The sequence below is a fragment of the Medicago truncatula genome, chromosome 7 (genome assembly GCF_003473485.1).
Source record: "Medicago truncatula cultivar Jemalong A17 chromosome 7, MtrunA17r5.0-ANR, whole genome shotgun sequence".
Classification (NCBI taxonomy): domain Eukaryota; kingdom Viridiplantae; phylum Streptophyta; class Magnoliopsida; order Fabales; family Fabaceae; genus Medicago; species Medicago truncatula.
The window spans coordinates 31,338,870-31,361,681 of NC_053048.1; the positions used below are offsets into that span (position 1 = coordinate 31,338,870).

General features: G+C 33.9%; 3 protein-coding genes across 3 annotated transcripts; 1 reads left to right on the forward strand and 2 right to left on the reverse strand.

Annotated features, from left to right (window-relative positions):
• Positions 1 to 926: 926 nt before the first annotated feature.
• On the reverse strand, positions 927 to 2,619 carry LOC25498735 (putative UDP-rhamnose:rhamnosyltransferase 1). The gene has a single exon (XM_013593669.3). The coding sequence runs from the start codon at positions 2,497 to 2,499 to the stop codon at positions 1,195 to 1,197; it is 1,305 nt and encodes a 434-aa protein (XP_013449123.2). The 5' UTR covers positions 2,500 to 2,619; the 3' UTR covers positions 927 to 1,194.
• Positions 2,620 to 14,014: 11,395 nt separating this feature from the next.
• LOC11416567 (putative UDP-rhamnose:rhamnosyltransferase 1) lies at positions 14,015 to 15,566 on the forward strand. The gene has a single exon (XM_003623170.4). It carries the CDS (start codon positions 14,067 to 14,069, stop codon positions 15,369 to 15,371), a length of 1,305 nt encoding a protein of 434 aa, XP_003623218.2. The 5' UTR covers positions 14,015 to 14,066; the 3' UTR covers positions 15,372 to 15,566.
• Positions 15,567 to 16,103: 537 nt separating this feature from the next.
• LOC11409443 (sulfoquinovosyl transferase SQD2) lies at positions 16,104 to 22,553 on the reverse strand. The gene is made up of 11 exons (XM_003623171.4): positions 22,001 to 22,553; positions 19,968 to 20,034; positions 19,688 to 19,758; positions 18,778 to 18,895; positions 18,590 to 18,663; positions 18,178 to 18,233; positions 18,011 to 18,094; positions 17,785 to 17,872; positions 17,635 to 17,712; positions 17,447 to 17,503; positions 16,104 to 16,826 (listed from the first exon to the last, which is right to left on the reverse strand). Exons 1-11 carry the CDS (start codon positions 22,357 to 22,359, stop codon positions 16,331 to 16,333), a joined length of 1,548 nt encoding a protein of 515 aa, XP_003623219.2. The 5' UTR covers positions 22,360 to 22,553; the 3' UTR covers positions 16,104 to 16,330.
• Between the last annotated feature and the right edge of the window lie 259 nt (positions 22,554 to 22,812).

Genomic DNA, 22,812 nt, shown 5'->3' on the forward strand with positions numbered 1-22,812 from the left:
TCGACTGTGGAATTCGGTGTAAAGAAAGAGGGGGGCGAGCTCTCCTTTTATAGGAGGAGTTCGTAACAAAAAACGAGTTACTTAGGGATTAAGTCTGCTTAATCCTTAAGCAAACGCATTTTTGTTTCTTAATTGGATATATCCGGAAACTTCTGGATACTCGTTTTGGATCGTAACAATCTCATTTGTTACGCGTAGCGCTTTCGGATAATGATTAGATTAATTAAATAATTAATTTATCATTTTCAAGTGACAAAAAAATATATATTATTTTCCACCCACGACCCGGTCGGACGGCGGCGTCGTCGCGCGTGTGATATATATGTTTTTGCAAGCGTTCATCCGTTCATAAAAGTGGGTACCCCAAAGGCACACCCTTGGAGGTCACTCTACCCTTATATAAACACTTTCTAGTTGGTGTGGCTCACCAATGTAGGATATTTTTAAGTCACACACTCACACTAGTTCTTATATTATGTTTTTCTTATCCAATTTTCTCACTAGATTTAACTAGTGTTCCAACACCTATCATTATCAGCATTTCCTTGAGGTGGGTCTTACCGGCAAAGGCTTTCAATTTCGCTCATACTAAATATGATAATACAGTTAATGCTTTGGAGTTTCTAGATTACTTTACTTGATATTCCTAGGGAGATACTTTATATATGGCAAAACTCTAGGATATCGAAATGTTCAACAAACAAAAATAGTGCAAAATATAAAATGACACACATAAGAGCAGATGAAATTCCTTATTAAAATGAAAAATGCTTTCAATTTTTTCTAAACGAAGTGATAAATATTATAGATTTGAATCAAGGAAGAAGATGTCAGACCTATCAATACAATACTTGTTTCAAACACAACCAAATCAAGTCATGGAGCAAAGTAACAAACATCAATTTCTATTTTAATAATGCATCACATAAAAAGACCAACACAAAAATTACTATAAAATCTGTCGAGGATGACATTACATCAATGACAACAAAACAACCTTTGTGCTAATACCCTTAAAAAAAAAAAAAAAAAAAAAACCTTTGTGCTAATACTTTGAGTCTATCCTAGATGATAGCAAAAATAAAATAGCAAATGAACATCGAAATTCCAATGGACTTTGAAGATTATTGCATTAAATCACTCTAAACCATAGATAATATGAAAACACAAGATGAAATAAAGACCTAATTAGTGCTAATGCTTAGAGGTAAGAATATGTAGCTCCACATAATCAACAAAGTCATCTATATATTTTTGGTGCAGCTCCTTGTCTCCAACTATCTTGCTCATCTCTTCTGCTTTACTTCTATAACTCTCTCCTTCATCCTTCAACATCACTGATCTCATTGCCTTAGCCACTGAATCCCTATTGAATTTCTCATCATTTCTTTGAACCTTTACCCCCACCATTTTTTCTTCCAAAGGTATAGCATTTAAATCTTGCTCACTATTGAAAGGTAACATAATAAGTGGACATCCAACTTGAAGACTCTCTATCACTGAACTCCAACCACAATGAGTCAAAAATCCCCCAATAGACTCATGTGATAAGATTCTCAACTGTGGTGCCCAATTACTCCAAATCAATCCTTTCTTATTTGATTGATTCTCAACAAGCCAATCATCTTTAACTTGGTTCTTCAGAATCCAAAGATAAGGAAAACTAGATAGTTCTAATCCTTTAGCTATCTCAGTGAATTCTTCATCACTTAATGTTACTTCACTTCCAAATGCAACATAAACCACTGACCGTTTTTCATGTTTATCCAACCATTTAAGGATTGTATCCCAATTTTCATCATTTTTTTCTTCGCCGATCTGTAGCGACGGTGGCAATAATCCAACTGGAATCACTTTTTTCTTGCATAGATTTTCAATTGATTCTAGAGATTTACCTTCAATCTCCATGCAACTTCTTGCAGCAATAAAATCAGCACCAAAAAGAGTTTCTTTGACCCTGAACACATCTGTAACTCCAGATTCATTTTGTTCTAAGTAGTCAGCAGAAATAATATTGTCCTCATCATTTGACTTTCCAACCATGACTTTCACTCCAAAACACATGCCAAATGCAGTAAAAATTGAGAAGAAAATGCTTAAGATGCCAAACTTCGATAATATTGGTGATAACCAATAAGGTGCAAAGTCATATATGACACAATCAGGGTTGGATTTTTCCAAAAATTCAATCAAAGGTTGTTGAAGACCATCAAAAGCTTTCTTGAGATATGGAACAAGGTGTGATGGAATGTCCATAGTAGCTTCGGCATGCTCAGGTAGTTGGTCTATATGAGGTAGTGAGAGTTCTACAAAATTTACCAAAGGTTGTAAATTTGGAGGTAGCTTAGGGAGACGTTTGATGTTTCTAGGTGTGGAAATGAATGATATTTTGTGACCCTTTTCAGCTATGAGTTTAGAAAGCTCAAAGAATGGACTTATGTGACCAAAAGCAAGCCATGGAAAAACAGCAATGTGAAACTTCTTAGGGTTATCTTCCATGGTGGTATTGTATTGGTGTTTAAGGTATGGTTTGTAGCATAATTTTGTTTATATACATACATGAGATGAGTCAATTGGCATTTGGGTTGGGTATATTTTAATACGATTAAGATGATTATGAATATTCTTTAAAAGAAAATGATTATGGATTTATCTATATTTGAACACATGAAAATCGTAATCTATGTCAGTCAAAATCATGGATATAATATGTCTTGTAAGCACATGGCAGTTAGTAGCTGCAAGGATAAAATTATGCATGGATCAGAGTTTGAATCATAGACTCCCCATTTTCCCATATTTAAAATGTGTGAACCCCGATCACTAGACTACTTGACTAAAAACAAAAATTATGGTTGCATGTGTTCAATTAATTATTAATGAGTTGCGACAACTTCCTAATTTGATGTCATGTTATTGTTGTTAAAAAAGTAAAGCTCTTAGGGGTGTAGTGGTATGTTTTGTTCTACATTTTAAGGAAAAAGTCCTAACCAATTAGAATTTAAATTTGCTTGTTTGATTTAGTTGTTAATATGGTATTTTCTTACAAAATTTGAATCAAATCAAACTGATGAAGAAAATATTGGTTCGGTCGATTCAATTAGATCAACATTTTTAAAATATAAATATTTTTTTAAAAAGTTTGAAAAATAAATTGTTTTTTAATTGCTTTGCTCTACTATAAAAACATATGCTTATAACTTCAATGATTTAATTTAATGGTAAAATTGTATTGAATCTTGAGGTTATGGATTCGAGGTTTTGCTTGCTAGTATCCTTGGAGAAAAGAAAATGTATATCCTTTTTTGAGTTCTCTTTAATCCTAAAGTATTATTTATCTTACATTGAGACATCATGCTCTCACCCTAATCTTCTTTAAAAAAAACATATACATAAACTAAAATAGAAAAATATAAGACAAGCTATACTCAAGCATGAAATAAAAAATAATGTTTTGATTCGAATTTTAAATGATCAATTTTGAATGCTATGAAATCGATACTCAAATCAATAATGGTTTTGTTATGGTTTGATTCAATTTCGACTCCGATATAAAATAAATCCAAATTAATTTAATTCATTTAGATCAAAAAATTTAACTGGTTAATTATTGGTTTAGCTATTTCATTATAAATATATTGAGTATTGTTTCTTATTTAATGCTAACATCACATATTCTATCCATTTCTTTAGACGGTCACTCTTTAATTTGATAAAACCGATCACACCATTTTATGTTGCCCATATCCAAAATAAATTATATATGTAAATTTCACTTGATAACAAAAATATGAAAAGTGAGTATTATTAGCGGTAAGTACAACCAAAATATCTATGAACTGGCATGTGGTGTGGAGTCATTGAGCAGCAGGTGATGGTCCATACATGTCATAATCATCATGTGATGGTGTGAGTCATTGAGCAGCAGGTGATGGTCCATACATGTCATAACCATCAAGAGTAAGATCCATAATACATGTTGGAGCGAGGTGCATTATCTTTTTTTAGAATAAGAGTGTTACTTGAACAATTGTTGATGATTTGTGGGATAATACTTGGACGACATTGGTGGACCACAATGTCATCACATGTGTATAAAAAAATAAAAAATATCATAAAAGAGAAAGAAGAAGGACACTTGTGACATTGTGGTTGATCAATGTCACAGTGTCACCAACCACAATGTTACCCAAGTGCTACCCATGATTTGTGTGACCATCTAAATATATAAAGAAATATGAGTAATGACACAAAAACCAAAGCAATAGAGAGAGAAAGTAAAAACATAATGTGAGTATGAGAGAAAAAATTGTCACAAAAATTATCAGAAAATAGTTGTTCAAATATCATTTTTTTTTAGATACGATAAAAATAAAGGGCACCGATGAAAACTCTCCTTGCCGCCATGTCACCATTAGGATAGATCAAAAGTTTTTTTTTTTACAAAGATAAATCAAAAGGTTCAAATCTAAGTTTGAAACATTTGCATTATAAATCTGTGAGAGAAATTTGCAAAGTATATTGGGAAGTTGCGGTGGTTAAATAGAGATTTTTTTAGAGAAAATATGTAATGTTTAACAATTGTAGCAATGTAACCATTCATGAACAAACACTTTCAAAGGGTTGTAAGTTTTACTATAAATAGTGAGACTTTGGAGGCAGAAAAGAAGGCGGAAAAAGATACAAAAATCACATTTTATGAGTCAAAGTTTTGCCGAAAATTATACTAATAAATTATTCTTTCTTTTCTCTAGTGCACAAGAGTAATTGAAAGAACATTATCTGTAAACTACCATTAAACATTGTTATTCAATTGGGTAATATTTAGTCCATGTGATGCATGCTTCACATCTTCCTATACCATTAAGAGACCCACATATATAATTTTTTTACAAAAATAAAAGATATTTATTCAATCAAATTGATAGAGTACATCAATATAATACAAATTCAAATCGTTAGAAACAAAAACGTTTACAAACAAATTTATAACATCCATATTAATAACATAAAACAACAAAGCATTTACCTTATATATATATATATATATATATATATATATATATATATATATATATATATATATAGAGAGAGAGAGAGAGAGGATATATCATATGAGAATGGTATGTATATGTGAGAATGATGAGAATGAATGTGAGTTATCAGATTAAAAACAAAGGGTTAAGATTAAAACAACTTAACATGCGTCAAACTCTCACACTCCTCTCCTCTCACTCCTCTCACGCGTTCATTATTCCTTCATCTACATTCCAAGAAGATTCTTCCTCTTCCTCACCCACAGGCCACAATGCCGCAGCTTCCTTTTCCGGTGGCCAATTAAATAGTTGTTAAGTAACATTTCTCTTTTTCTTATAATAGAGATCAGATGACATACTAATTTGTCATTCATTATGATATATTTAGAAGGCCAACAATATAGATATACTCTTGTTGTATGATGTTTCACATGCTCGTAATATACTCTTACACACCACTGACTGTATATCCTTTTCTTGGGTTATGGTTCCAATCCCAAGAATCTTTCACACCATCCTGCAAAAAAATATTAGCCATCAAATCACAACACTCCCCCACCTGTTCCTCTTCCAAAGATAAAAGCCTACAATGTCACTTCCAAACATCTTCTACAACCTACCAACCTAAAGAGCTCATCTAAGCAACTGAAATCATTTTATTTTCATCTCAATTAAGCAGACGTCTGAATCTACTACATATAGGACCACCCTCCAACCATGGATCTAACCAAAAGAGAGTACATGAGTCGTTTCCCATCGACAATCTTGAACCTCTTCTAATACTCATCAAATCCTTCCACCAAGCTAACATCTACCCACTAAAAACCTTATACCAAAGACTATCTTGCTCACATGTAATCACCAACACTATTTTCATAAAAGAAACAAGTTAAATACCCTTATCATGCACACCACCATACCTTCATTATCTTTTTCGAAGCAAATAGTATTCCATTTAATCCAATTTATTTTCCTAACATCCTCACGAACTTTGTCCCCTAAAAAAAACATTTAAAAATAGATTCGAAAGAGGAGATAGTACATGCGAGAGCCTTGAAGAAGGAAATAAAATAGATTAGTAAAGAGAACATGACAAATTTTCGAAGAACCAAGAGACCACACAAAGACAAATTCCTACTTTTCCCCCAGATAACCTTTTTTGAAGCGCTTAAGCAACGAATACCAAAGACTGGAAAGTTCATCTTTCTAATTACCGCATCTAAATAATTAGAGTCAACTAACTCAAAATCCTTTTCAAAGTCAACTTTAAATAATAATAATAATAATAATTCCCTTTTTTTCTTACGCCCTCTATCCACCACTTCTAGGCTGTTTGGGTACGCGTTTGGAATCTAAAAATCACGTTTTGAGGCATTTCTACCGTGAATTTAATGAAGCTACAAATAGTAGCATTGAGTTAAATGTGTGTTTGGTTTTGTTTTCACCGACAAAACAAACACACTTCATTAGAGATAAAGATCCCATGAAGAATCTGACGACCTTAAAAGAAAGGACAATAGTGTCAAAGATTACAGTTTCATTAGAGAAATCACATGTTACCTTAATCTTAGACCAAAAGTCCTTTATGAATCCAAAGTTGATATTATTAGGGCCAAAGCTTTTGTAACTGGCACAATCTCAATCCGCATTTTTAACCTCCTCATCATTGTGGCCCACCCTCTTATCCATCTCAATAAGCGTTACTATCGCACTTTCAAATCACTTAAAACACGTAGATAATTATTTTGAATTTTAAACGTATGTAATTTAATTACGTTGATGGTAAACTTTGTGTTTAATGCTTATTAAAACATAAATTTGGTGGATACGTATTATAGTTATTTTGGTGGTCCACCCAAACTTTTTTTTAGCTCTGTCATTGTATATGTCATAAATGTTAAGTTTTATAGAATTATGTTGGTCTAAAAGTTTATCATAATTTAAAGCAAACATATTTTCTTTCTTTTCTTATAAATTTTTGTAAATTATATTTGTCAAATAGAATAAGAAGGGACTAGTGCTCCTAACAGGGGATGATGAATTCAAATTAAAGCAGGGCTAGGAAAGTTTCCATTGGTGCCCTTTATTCTTGCAATTTTGTTATTCAAAAATAAAAGTTTACACAAATACGACCTACAGGATGATGTATGTGTATCATACCTAAAAAAAAATGTATAACATGTATATTGTTCACGGCTCCTTTTTAGATGTGGTTCGATTTGCATTGGTTTTTAGTAGGTTTGATTTGAGTTTGATCTCATGTCCGTCTCTGCTCCATCTCTGGATGTGCTTCGTTGTCATGGGTTGATTTTTGCTTTCGTTGCGTTGTTTATAGTTGCGGTGTTGATTCCTTCAACTCTTGGCGGAGATTTTCTTATGTATAATATGTGACATTAATTGAATATTTATACACCAAAACTATAGTGATGGACTTTGCCATTTATTATAGGAAATGGAGAGGATATGAGCTCGTCCAAATCTACTTTATTTGAATTATATGAATAATGAATTTATTTTTTTACAAAAGAAGCTTGAGGATAATGATTTTTCTTTTATGTTAACCGTTTATTTCTGAGGAAAAAGACACTATTAATTTAAACTTTTTAACGAGATGACACTTGATTTTATTCTTTTATTGAATTCGGTCCTCCAGTTTACTCAAACAGAAGGAATATACATACCCTGTCTGCTTCTCTAATAGAATTCATTCATCCCAAGCCATGAATTACTGGTGTCATTCAGTTTCAGAATCACTGAATTTTGATGATTTAAGTCAACAATCAATCAGCGTTTCCATTGTTCCAGAAAGACTTAAAAAATCGAAGGAAGATGCATACGTGCCAAGAGTGGTGTCCATCGGACCACGATTCAAGGGAAGCAGAGAAGACCTATTGCTCATGGAAGACATCAAAATGCGGTGCATGAAGCATCTATTTCTACGAACAAGAGAAATCAAATCTGTAGATATTTCCATTTTATTGTTAGATTGCTCCCATCATATCAACGAAATGGAATTTAGTATTCGAGGAAGCTACGTGGCTGACATCAACCAGATCAACCAGACTGAACTAGCAAAAATTATGTTAGTGGACAGTTTATTTCTGTTAGAGCTTCTGATATCGAAGGGATTATATGATGAACTACCTTGTCATTTAAACTGTCCTAGTCCAGCACTAGAAGTGCTAAGAGATGAAGATGTCTTGTCTGATCTCACCTTGTTGGAGAATCAGATACCAATGTTTGTCATCCACGGGCTGTTTTTAATTTTGCTCCGTTAAATTGGAAGTTCTGATGAACAGAATCCGGAGTGGGAGAACAAAATTAATAATCTTGTCCCGTCTGTTTTAGGCTACTCTCATGACAGTCCAGTTCAGACCACTAAAGGTATTAACCTTCTTGATATTGTCCACTTATTCGTCAACGGGAAAGGTGAGAGTACTACCCGTGTTGAGAAGGAAGAAGATCACGTCGTGTTGGACATTATTGATACTACTCAGTCTCGGACTCAACTTAAACTGAATCGATGTGCTCTGAGACTCCTAACTGCAGGAGTTGCCATAAAACCAAACCTCCCTAAGTTTGGTGGTTCTATCTTTTTTTTTATTGGAAATATCCTTTGTGTGAATGGAAAGCATTTGGATTTGGATCATATTTCTGAAGAGGTGAAATTGGAAGGTATGGACTTTAAATTCAAGTTTGAAAAGGGGGAACTTGAAATTGAACAGTTGCATATCACAAAAACAACAAAAGCTAAGTGGTGCAATCTAATTGCTTGGGAACATCTTCAAACTAAAGCAAGAGGCGGCTCTGGCGGCTGCAAATTCACTTTGGCTGCTTTGATTTTCAACGGTCTGATCTGTTCGGAAGATGATGTTCAACTTCTTAAGGACAAGAAAATTGTTGTGGATTATGTGAAGATGAGCAACCAAGAGCTGATGGAGTTTTTCCGCGCAATAGCATTTGGAGTTGACCATGAAGTAGTTGATTCCAGTGGTTATATTCAAATGGTTGATGACATCAACAATTACTTTGACACATTTTTCCTTAAACGAATCTGGAAAATAGTGTCGAGTTCATTCACATACCGTCATCATGGGTGGCTGTTTAGATTTATGAACCGCAATTACAACTTCGTTGCAACGGTTCTCTCTATTCTCACTGTTGTGCAGACAGTTTATGCAATCCTAGCCTATAATTTTCCCAAATAATTCATCTCCATTGCTTGAAGGACCACTTTAATTTTGTGCTATCTGCATTTCTATGTGATTCCACTTTAATTTTCTGTTATAAACACTAATCTTGTGTGTTCTGATTCCTGTTTCTTTGCTAATTTTGTTGTATGTTGTATCCAGATTCATCAATTTTGATTTTTCGTTTGTTGACATTTCATATGATCGAGTTTTGATTCTTCTGCAATCAGTTCTTTCATCAAATCAACTAATTTACCATGTTGACATGTCTGAGAATTAAGCTTTATTATAACATTATGCCTCAAATAATTTAAAGTAAATTATTTGTACATACCTTTTCTCTCAGTATAATTTTTATACTAAGAATCACGATGTTTTAACTCTCTTCATTGATCTCACCCCCCTAATATCTTATGTTAGTTTGTGGTCATTGAAGGTTTAATTGTATGTTAAAATTGTTACCACAGATTAAGAGTAAGACCTATAATCTGTACAAAAAAAAAAAAAAAAAAAAGTCATATATTAACGTTTCTACCTAATTTCCTCTTGTTTCTTTCTACATGAATAAAATAAAACAGCAAGTACAACAAAAATATCCATGGACTGGTCTGTAGTGTGGTGTGGAGTCAATAATGAGCAGCAAGTGATGGTCGATATATGTCATAATAATCTGATTGTCCATGTGATGCACGTCTTCGTATACCATTAAGGGTAAGATCCATAATACATGTTCGAGCGAGGTACAATATCTTTGGACACCAATATTATCTTCTTTTTTAAGCAAAAGATTATGGGGAGCAGAGGGTTTCCTGCTGCTTCACCCTAATTATTAAAAGAAAGATAAAAGTACATGAAAAAAGGGAGGGGGGGATATAAACCGAAACCCTCTAAGAAAAAGCAAAAAAATAGACCAAAAGAGATAGAGCGAACTAAAAGCAAGATGGACCACTATCTCTTAAAAACTAACGAGGCGTTCGGTTGGAAGAACCAACCTTGAACCCTTTGCTAGCATTAGTCACCGACTTAGAATTTTTCTATTTTCTTGAAACCACCAATTGAAATTGATGATCAGCCAAAATCATCGATCTCTTCATTCTGAGACATATTAGCCCAGGATATTCTGAACCACCAACTTTGGACACCGATAAGAATAAAGGGCACCAATGAAATCTCTACTTGCCACCATGTCACCATTAGATAAGTCGAAAGGTCCAAATCTATGTTTAAAACAAGAGTAGTGCTAGCAACACTCTCTTTTGGACACTCTCTCTAACACTCACTCTCTCATTGGGTTAAATCAATGTGGGTCATACATTTTGGAAATGGAATCCATATAAAGTGGTGGGACATATATTGATTTTATCCAATAAAAGAGTGAGTGTTAGAGAGAGTGTCCAAAAGAGAGTGTCGCTAGCATTTCTCTTAAAACAATTGGGTAATAACTCTCGAAAATTATAGTCTTAATTGAACATTTGGTCCCTTAATTAATTTACATGTTATGCTTTGGTCCTTTAATTAATAAAAGTTACATTTGAAGTAGATAAAATAGTCACAAGGAAGGGGGGGTTTGAATTGTGACCCTTTAAAAATTAAACCTGTAACTTAAAATTGATTCTCAAGTTGAAACTTGGAATGGTTAAGTTAAAACAGACTTCAGAACGTTCTGATGTCTGATTACAAAAAACAGTTTAATAAAGTAAATGTGTTTGTGTGTGTTGTGTATGCAGTAAGTAAATAGTATAGGGAAGAGAGAATCAACACACAGAGAATTTATAGTGGTTCACCCAATGTGGGTTAGTCCACTCCTCACAATCTTGTGAGAGTTTCCACTATGATGCTTGAGATAACCTCTCAAATCCTGCACCTTACAATCCTTGTTCACCTGAACAATTACAACATCTGTATTCTCTAAGCCTCAGCAGGCTTGCACCTTGTTGCTAAGTTAACCACTTAGACTTTTACAAACTCAGCTCAAACTAACACTTTAGTACCCCTAAAGCTAGATGAGATTTGTTTTTCTTCTTGCTAAGTTACCCACTTAGACTTTTGCTCCTTCTGCTCAAACTAACACTTTAGTACCCATAAAGCTAGATGAGACTTTCTTTTCTTCTTGCTAAGTTACCCTCTTAGACTTTTGCACATTTAGCTCAAACTAACACTTTAGTACCCCTAAAGCTAGATGAGACTTTACAAGATGTTTGAAGCTTGAATGATTGAAATCAGACAAGAGAAGGAAGGAAGGAAGTGTTATCTTTAAAGAGATAACAAAGAGTATTGATGTGCACTAAGGAAACAAGAACCTTAGAGATCGATCAATTTCAATTTGCAAGAGCTTCAAACAATCAAGTTGTTTTCTTGTATGCTTTGCAATTTGTTGTGGAGTTTGAATGTTTGAGAATCAAACAGAGGAGGAGGAAGAAAGTTATCTTTGCACGAGATAACAAAGAGTATTGATTTGCACTAAGGAAACAAAAGCCTTAGAGATTGATCGATTTCAATTTGCAAGAGCTTCAAACAATCTTTGTTGTTTTCTTGTATGCTTTGCAATGGTGCAAGTAATGCTGAGCCTTTGATCTCTATTTATAGAGTCTTTGGGCTCATATAGCCGTTGTAAGGTGATCAATGGTGTTATGCCACGTGTCTTGGGCCCCACAAGCTTTTACTTGAAAATCTGGGTGAACATTCTGAACATCAGAATGTTGTTGAGTTCCCCGGATGAACATCAGAATGTTGCTGTGTTCTTCATCAGAATGTTTGATATTCATGATGTTCTTCATCTGGGTTCATCAAGGATGAATGTCAGATGAGTTTCTGGGTCCATTCCATACGTGACATGAGATATGTTCAAGTTTTATCCTTCAAAAGTTACTTCTCCATATGCATCAAAAGTTGCTTGAAAAAGTAGGATAAAGTTGAAACAAATCTGTCTTGGATTTGGTGCAGGAGAGAGAGGATAGTGGATCTGCAATCTTCAGGCCCATGCTTCAAAGAGATTTGCTTGATTTTGTTCAGAGTACACGTTATCTCTGATGCAAGATCTCCTTTTGCTAACTTTTCCATCTTTCCACCAACTACACTGTTCATGGCTGGAAGCATGTGCAGAAGTGAACATTCTGATCTCATAATGTTCCATTTGTTCTTACTTTAGGTTGATTTATAAGACTTAACTTTTAATGTAATCAAACCTAATAGTAAGATACAACTGAAGTGCAGTGAATGCATCATCTAGGACAATATTCTCTTTGGAATATTCCTAGTACTTTAATGTTCATAGTCTTGGATGAACATTAAAGATCCTTTTGACATAGATCCTTGTCCATGCCTTTATTTGTTGATAGATCCATGCAGATGTACTTTTCTGGACCTTTTATTCATGTCAAGTGTACTTGCATGCTCTTCATGTTCTTGATAAATCTGGGTTGCTTCTGAACAACCTTCTGAACTGGGTTGCTTCTGAACTGAGTTGCTTCTGAACAGGGTTGCTTCTGAACGACCTTCTGAACTCTCATCAGAACGTTCTGATCAACATTCTGAACTAACTTTCTGAACTTCAGAGTTAGTTCATGGATTCAATGTCCTTTGATTTTATGCATCTTGGTAAGATTCAAACCTTGTTTCTGTCTTAGTGAAAACACTCAAGAGCACAAGTTAAATACCAAGGAATTAATCAAAGTCCATTTAATCCTTAATCATTAAAGTTTATTATCTTTAAAATTAATTAGGGATTTTGCCTCAACAACATTTTGGTCCCTTAAATATGCTTTCGTCAGTCAATTTGATCAATCACGGTTAATTTTAACCAAAAATATTTAAGGTGGACCAATATTGTAGGCAGTTTACCGTAAACTTTATTAATTTATTTCATTTTAATCGTTTGATAATTTTAGAACAACATAGACTTTTTGATCATACAAGACTATTAATCAAATAAATCAATGGTCGGATACAATTAAGATTGTTTGGTGACGAAATTAAATTCAAAGGGGAGCCTCTAATTTTAAAGAAGGAAAAAAAACGTTGATAATTTGAAGTTCAACCATGAGGCTCCATCATTATAAATCTCTTATAAGTTTGCCAACTCGGGTTCGCCTTCGTGACAAAGGTGTTCAATGCCCTACACAATGTGTCACTTGCACCTCTGACATTGAGGACCTTGCGCACCTAATCTTTGAGTGTCCTTTTGCAACCCGAGTATGGAATATGACAGGATTCTGGCACACGATTCATGATGCTCTTGGTACCACTGCCTCTACTATCAAGGATATTTTCTTACTTGTTGAAATACTAACTATTGAGCAAAGGCAAATTTTTGCTGCAACTTTGTGGAGTCTTTGGAAGCATCGGAACTTGAAGGTTTGGGAGATGTCACAAATGAATAGAAAAACTATTCAATATGGATTCTCATTTGAAGCTTTTTGTTTTTAAATTTTATAATAAAAAAAAAAGTAGCAAAATGATATATACTTAAAACGACTTCTTATGATAAACTGTTTATACCAATTTCTTATTTAAATCTTTCTTAAAAAAAGTCTTTAGTAAAATAAAAACAAAAAATGAAATAGTATAAAAATCATCTTTTAAAAAAACGTATAACAAACAGGCACTCAATCATACCTAACCAACTTTTTCTTCACTAATTCAGATTGATCAAATATTATAAGAAAATATCACGAAAATCAAATTAAATCAAACTTTTTTTTATTGGTTAGGATTTTTATCTTCGATAAAACCGAAGCATGCATACTCAAATACCAATTGACTCAACCAAATGTCTATAAAATAAAATTATACTATATATCATATCATATCTTAAACACCATTACACCAATACAATACCACAATGGAAGATGATCCTAAGAAACTTCACATTGCTGTTTTTCCATGGCTTGCATTTGGTCACATAAGTCCATTCTTTGAGCTTTCCAAACTCATAGCTCAAAAGGGTCACAAAATTTCATTCATTTCCACACCTAGAAACATTGAACGTCTCCCTAAACTACCTTCAAATTTACAACCTTTGGTAAATTTTGTAGAACTCTCACTACCTCATATAGACCAACTACCTGAACATGCAGAAGCTACTATGGACATTCCATCACACATTGGTTCATATCTCAAGAAAGCTTTTGATGGTCTTCAACAACCTTTGGTCGAATTTTTGGAAAAATCCAACCCTGATTGTGTCATATATGACTTTGCACCTTATTGGTTACCACCAGTATTATCAAAGTTTGGCATCTTAAGCATTTATTTCTCAATATTTAGTGCAATTGGTATGTCTTTTGGAGTGGAATTCTTAGTTGGAAAGTCAAATGATGAGGAGAATATTATTTCTGATGTCTACTTAGAACAAAATGAATCTGGAGTTACAGATATGTTTAGGGTCAAAAAAATCCTTTTTGGTGCTGATTTTATTGCTGCAAGAAGTTGCATGGAGATTGAAGGTAAATATCTAGAATTAATTGAAAATCTATGCAAGAAAAAAGTGATTCCAGTTGGATTATTGCCACCGTCGCTACAGATCGGCGAAGAAAAAAATGATGAAAATTGGGATACAATCCTTAAATGGTTGGATAAACATGAAAAAAGGTCAGTGGTTTATGTTGCATTTGGAAGTGAAGTAATATTAAGTGATGAAGAATTCACTGAGATAGCTAAAGGATTAGAACTATCTAGTTTTCCTTATCTTTGGATTCTGAAGAACCAAGTTAAAGATGATTGGCTTGTTGAGAATCAATCAAATAAGAAAGGATTGATTTGGAGTAATTGGGCACCACAGTTGAGAATCTTAGCACATGAGTCTATTGGGAGATTTTTGACTCATTGTGGTTGGAGTACAGTGATAGAGAGTCTTCAAGTTGGATGTCCACTTATTATGTTACCTTTCCATAATGAGCAAAGTTTAGTTGCTAGACTCATGGAAGAAAGAATGGTGGGGGTAATGGTACAAAGAAATGATGGAAAATTCACAAGGGATTCAGTGGCTAAGGCATTGAGATCAGTAATGGTAGAGGAGGAAGGAGAGAGTTATAGAAATAAAGCTGTAGAGATGAGCAAGATATTTGGAGACAAGGAGCTGCACCAAAAGTATTTGGATGACTTTGTTGATTATATGGAGCTCCATATCTCTGCCACTAAGCATTAGCACTTAATGTATTATTCCATCTTGTATTCATATTATCTAAGGTCTAGAGTGATGTAACATTATAATAATCAAAGTGCATTGGAATTTGGAGGTTCCTTTGTTCTTTCTTTATGTATATTGACAAAGATGCTGCTGTAAAAATTTCAGTCTTAAACATCATAGCTGGGACAGACTCAGAGGCACAAAGGTTTGTTAGTTTGTGAGTTGATTGGCTGTGTTTAAAACAATATTGTTTTGCAATGATGCCTTAGAAGTTAGAACAAACTTCTTTTGAATGTTCTCGAGTAGAATTTATTTTTGTTATCGACTCTGCCTACAACCTCTTTAATTGAAATAACTATGCCATTTGAAGCCGAGCCATTACCATGCCACTTGAAGCCAAAAACGAACTTGGTTTTATTGATGCAGCCTTCTTAAACTTGAACCTAACAATGCAAATTTCTATCATTGGGTCCGTTGTAACAGTATGGTCCCAATCTTGGATCATAAATTCCACTGTCATTTCCATCATATGGATTAATAGTGCTCGGGATATATGGCTTGACCTTCTTACTCGGTTTACTCGAAATACATGCTACTGAGGCACCTCTAACTCACAACAGAATAAAAGGCATTAATTTGAAATGATACAAGACTTATCTCACTTGTGCAATAGAGTGACCTTTCGTTGAATATTCAATTTAGGTTTTTTTATTCAGTGCTTTCTATAGTGTTAATGCCTTAGAATGTCAATAGGGAAATTAAATACAAAATAGATAGAATAGGGTCATGAAGGATTTAGGCTTTGATATTTATCAACTTTACACCGATACAAGATTATGATAAGTTGCAACAACACCTCATCACATTATAAGCTGCATTATATTCAGAAAATATGAATGCATTATCTCAAAAATACAACTCTTATGTTAAGTCAAACCAAGCAAGGAACAATCCTAAGCTTGGAACGTTTACTTACATTATCTATAGTTAACTTGAGGTGGTGGGAAAACACGTTTACTGATCCATTGCAAGGGTCTCAATAATATCGCCCTTTTCTTACGCCAGAACCAAATAGCAGCATTGTATTGTTCATTTCGAACTTTTCGCGTGGCTGCCTTCCAATCAAATTTTTCCATTTCATTACGTGCAGCTTTTCCTATGGTTTCTCTCAACTCTTTGTCGAACAAAAGGGGTTTCAATTTACTCAAGCAGTCTTCAAGATCACCTGGATTATAGAGATAGCCGGTTTTACCTTCTTGATCCGCAGGAATTATATCTGGAATGCCTCCAGCGCGTGCTGCCACCACAGGTATCCCCGAAGACATGGCCTCCAAAACAACGAATCCAAGTGTTTCTGACTCTGAAGGCATGATAAATACATCTCCACTAGCATATGCTTGAGAGAGTACTTCCCCTCCTAACATTCCTGTGAATACTGCAGGCATACCTTCAAACATATTCTCTAGCTCCTCCCTGGTAGTTAAAAGAACTCATCATATTACTAAAAGTTGCCAGAGTGATCATATTTAACAATTTGTATTATCTAGAGAGGGATGAAGATGATATATAAATATAAAATATTGAGAATGAGAGGTGGACTGAAATCGCTAGACAGAGGCAAAGTCTCCTCCAAATCCTCAAATGAAAGAGAATAAGTGTATGCTTGGATAAACAACTTAATTAAGCGGTTATTGGATAAACACTTATCATATAAGTATGTATAACCTATAAAGTATAATCAAAGAAAAAATCTAGTCAAACTGTTCTCAGATAACCTATAAAGTATAATCTGTGTTCAGACCTTATTGAAATTAGCTTAAAAGAACTTATAAGCATATCATAAGTTACGTTCACCCAAACACTCATAATTGTTTATGCTAATAAATAAACCCAAATAAACTGCTCATAAGTCAATCCAAATGCGTTATAAATATGAAACGAGAAAATCCATTTCATGATGGCGGTTAGCCATTATATGATTTGAGATGGAAGAGGAAAGAATAAAAAAGTACACTCATAAAAATCCATTAGATAAAAGCTGTCATACACAACTGGAACAGATATAAAAGTAGGGACATGTCATAATAAGTCACCTGTACGGTCCATCTCCGATGAAAGCAACTCGAGCTTCAGGAAGCTTATCCATTACCCTGCAAAACCATTTGGTTCAGGTGTCAAACAAAGGGTACCAATATTCAAACTCCTATGAAAGATGTATTATTTTGCATGGTAAGAAATATCAGAGAAAGTTAAGCAAATTGCAAGATAAAGTTTGCTCTACCCTTTGATAAAACCTAAACTCTTTTCAACTCCAAGCCGTCCAACATGAACTATCAAGGGTTTTTCAGGTTCACCATTGCTGTAAGAATAAGATGAAAACTGATCATTACAAAAACTTCTAAATAACGAAAACATGACAAAAGGTTCAAACCTTAGTCTTAATCGCATTTCATGTGAACGGTATCGTGGATGGAAACTTTCAGAATCAACACCTTTGTTCCAAAGACGGATCTTGTTAGCTGGATATCAACAAAAGAAAGAAATTAGTCTACAAATTTTGCTGCATTGACAATGGCATGCCGAGAAATGCGTATAGTTAAACTATGTTCTCAACTAAGCACAGATAAACCGACTAGATAAGGGGATTCTAAGTTCACCTGCTGTTACTCTAGCCGCTTGAAGATCCCTACCAATGGCAACAGATGGCACCAGAGTCAAGTCAGCTGCTCTGTGAAGAAATTCTACATGAAACATCAAAATTCATGTTATGCTCGCAAATTTTTGAGTCAATATAGAAAAAAAGTAAGCAAGAAAGTATACATACTTATGACCAACCACATCGGTTTCACCAGCCAACTAAAGGTATATCTTGGAATGTATCTGGAGACACAATAAGATTAAAAATAAGCTGTTAGAAAAGCAACCTGGTTCAGAAGTAAAAAAGATACGAAAAACGCAAATAGAGAAAACATGATATTTGATCTCGGAGTTCGGCCAAGTGTGTCTATATCTCTGACTGCATCACCTTTCTATTAATCAAGCTTAGGGTTTATAAAGTACAACTTGTGTTTAAATACTACAGTCCATGTCAAACACTTCCAACATAAGTAGTACATAACTTAATATAGACCAGGTCAAACATCGTATTGTTGTATTAGAACAATCATAAATGTAAGAGCTGTGTCATCTAAAATGGTAAATATATTCAGAAAATGTGAAATCTGACTGAAACTTACACTGGTACATGGGTATGATAGGACATGACAATTGGAACAGACAAAAGTTTTGCAATGATAAGAGCACCAAAAACCTGAAAATAAGGTAGTATCAGACATGAAATGTGACAAATAAGTCTTCACAACAACCTTATGCTTATTAAAATCAAAATTTAATAAATAAGGAGATGTAAGAATTGCAGACCAACCATTATGCCTGGTGATGATGCATGTATTATGTCAGGTTTGAACCGAGCTACCTCTGAAATTATTCTTGGACTGAGTGCCAAAGAGAGGGGTACGTTCTGATACCAAGGGAGGGGAAAGCTGAATTTCCAATTTGAGTTTGGGAAAGGTAAAGTATTAGTGCAAAATATGGTACTGATAGTTGTTCGAAAATACATGAAAAGGCAAACCAAATTTTGTGATTATGGCAATAAAGAGTTTGAATTTGATACACCGTCAGTGTAAAAAGTTTTACACTGTCAATAAATCACAACCAATCATATCTGTGATTTTAGAAGTAGTTATGATTGAAGTCAAACATTTTTGATGCTATATGAGTCATTTGACAATTATGATTTATTGACAGTGTAACAAATCTTTACAATAACGATGTATATGAATTAAATCCATTAAGATAATAGGGAATCTTATAATTATTACACAATTTAGCCTCTATTTTGTAATTCAAACACACAGACATCATTATTGGTCTTTATGGTAGTAATCATACTCTTGAAGAGTGTATCAAACAATACTTTTAAAGAGCATATCAAACTACTTATTATAAATTGAAATCAGAATTCCCTCAAAAAAAAAAACAAATTGAAATCAGAACATCAAAAATCATAAAATGATGATAATAGGAATGTGATAAGTACTTACTGGTGAAATTTTAAATTAAATGCACAAGATATGCTAGCAGAAGATGTGGTAAGGAATTGACAGTTAACAATTATATTCAACAAAATAATTATGAAACAAGAAGTTCATCATGATCAAAAAGCACAGTTTATTATGATTCAAAAACAATATTAATTTATAACATTACAAGTAGAGCAGAGATATAACGAAGAGATATGCGCTAAGAAATTAATCGAGATCGGTATTAGCAACCTCCAAGATCCTATTAATTTGGCTCCATAAAATTCTTGGGGCACTCCTTTATGCGTTGTCACAACCAGCACCTATAAGAGACAAATGAACATAAGTAGTTAGTATGCAATGAAAAAGAAAAAAAATATATATGATAAATGTCGAATCAACATATTCACACTGGAGAAGCTGTCTACTCCTGATTTTCTTTGAATATTTGGGGGTACTGTACAAAAAATGCCAAAAATTAAAGGAAAATCAACATGTGCATGCCCTGATGCAAAACAAGTAGAAAAGTTACCTCATCTCCCATTTCTCGAAGACATTTGATAAAATTCTGAAACCGGTTTTTGTATCCTGATACATATCTGTAAAATAGATACCGCCAAGAACAAAGTTTCTGTTAAGAATATACATATCATTTTTCTCACACCTAACATAAAAACATCTTTCGAAGAATGACACATGAGTTATGCCAATTTTAGTTCGACTTCAATTGGATTACTATGCAGACAGTAACTATAATGAGACATGAGTAATATACAAAATTTAGTTTCTATAAGTGATAACTTATGTTCTTTTCATTACTGGAATGTGTACAAATTAGTCCGCGAATGTGTCGACTTCACAAATCCATCCTTCGGCTTTGTTAATCCACCATTCAGGAAAGTAGGTAACACATGATACTTAATGCTCTACTACTATGTAGTTAACAAGCAATGTCAGCAATTTCATTGCATAAATATAAACAGTAGTTAACAAAAGGATGAACTTGGGAATCAAGAAAGATGAACTTGTGTGAAGAAGTTGAACATTCGGAGATTAATATGTGCATACTTAACAGCTTTAGGACCAAAGCAACACATTTTCCACTATCAAAGACCAAAATGATAATTCTAATATCTCATAATCTGTACACTTTACAACTATTTATTCTAACTTTCCAAACATCAATTCTGTCATTTGACTATATATTCATGTTTCTCGTTGTAGCATCGCATCCTATAATTTTAAAATTGATCGTATCTGTGTGCATATCATATCATATACGTTTCCGGTTACAAATTTGTGATTTCTACAGTAGAATAGCAACCATGTTAAGAAACACCAAAACTGAATAATAGTTTTTCTGGTTTTCAAACAGCTAATCATGGAAAGCATGTTATCCAAACACCGCTAAGCAAACAAAACTTCAGATGAACCAAATATCAAACTTGACAACTTAATAAAGGAAATAAAAATACACCTAAAACTTTTGACTGAAAAATACATGCCAACTCAGTAAATTCAACAAACTGTTCCAATTAAATGCTAAACCTAGCCAACAAGAAAGTTCAATTGCTGCAAAAAATGCAACAAGAGCAACAACAACAACCATGCCTAATCCTACTAAGTGGGATCTGCTACATGGATAAACGACGCAATAAGATTCTATCAAATACCATATTTCAATCCAACTCATTAATCTCTAGATCTTTCTTAATAGTTTCTCTTATAGTTCTTTCAGGTCTTCTTCTACCTCTAGTGATTTGAATCCCCTCCATCTGACTTACTCTCCTTAGTCCTAACAATAGTCCACGGGTCTTCTCTCTACATGCCCAAACCACCTAAGCCTAGTTTCCATCATCTTTATAGGTGATACCATAGATCTCACTCTAATGTTATCATTTCTAATCATATTCTATCTAGTCTTACAACACATCCAACACAACATCCTCATCTCTGCTACGCATAATTTATTTTTGTGTTGGTTCCTTACATCCCACCACTCAGTCATGTACAACATTGTCAGTCTTACAGTTATTTGATAAAAACAAATTCCTTTAGCTTGAGCCATATTTTCATATCAAATGAAACACGTGAGACCCTCCTCCATTTCAACCACCCAACTTGAATTCAACAATTTACATCTCCTTCTATTAATCCGTCGTTTTGTAATATGGACTAAAGATATTTAAATCGTGTAACTTATGATATGATCTTCAACTTTCACCTCTAAGCTCAAAACATTCCGTCTTGCGTTAAAATTGCATTCCATATACTATGTCTTACTTCTGCTCAGACGGAAGTCATACCCTTCTAATCATGAACCTCATTCCCTGAATCAACTCATACCATTGGACTGCACTTTCCTAGACATTACACCACTGGTTATAGTGTTGACTTGATAGCATTGGAAACAATGTAAAATAAAGAGCAAATCAAGAAGCCAAAACAATCACAATAGGAGTTTAAATTTCATTATCAAATACACACACCCCAATTCAATAAAGCATTTGCTAATACAATTCAAACTAAAGATCAAATAAAAAAAAATACGAAAATGGGACTCACGCAAAAGGAGAAGGCTCAACAAAGAGAGCAATTCGACGAGGTCTTGAATTCCTCTCATTTTCAGAGTCAACCGAAGTAGAAGAAGAAGAAGAAGAAGAAGAAGAAGTACCCTCTTCCTTATCTTCTTCATCATGCGAATCAACTTCTGCTTTATCCATGTTAGTAGCTTCAAGCACAAAACTTTTTCTACAATTCACTGTTTTCGACCCTTGAAAAGAGCAGAACCGTGGTTTTCTACAAGAAATATTAATGGGTTTTGCTTGTAACGGTGAAAAACGTTGAAATCTAGGAGAAATAATTGAAGGGTATGATGATGAAGTAGAAAGGTTTATAGAGAGTGAAGTAGCATTCATATTCATAAGAATCGTGAAAAATGAAGGAATTCGATTATAGAGAAAGAATCCAATGAAGTTGGAATAGGTACTGTGAATGAGTGAAAGAATGAATGGAAGGTGTTTGAGTTTATTCTGTTGTTCTTATTATAACAAACAAACAAACAAACACACTTCTTCTCATTGGGGGAATTGTTTTGGCATATTCCTTTTGGTGTAGTTGATTAAGATTACGAAATCATGCATTGCCCATTCTAAGAACGACAGAGTGATATTAGAATATTGGGGAAATTACACAAACCTCCCCTGAGGTTTATGTAAATATATCCAACCTCCCCTCTGTTTTCTCAAATAGCAACAACACCCCCTACCAGTGGCGGAGCGAGAAAAAAATACTAGGTTGAGCCGCTAAGAGTGATGGAGCTAGATTTTATTTTTTGGGAAGGCAATTTGTCTGTGGCCAATTTGTTTAGTACGTTA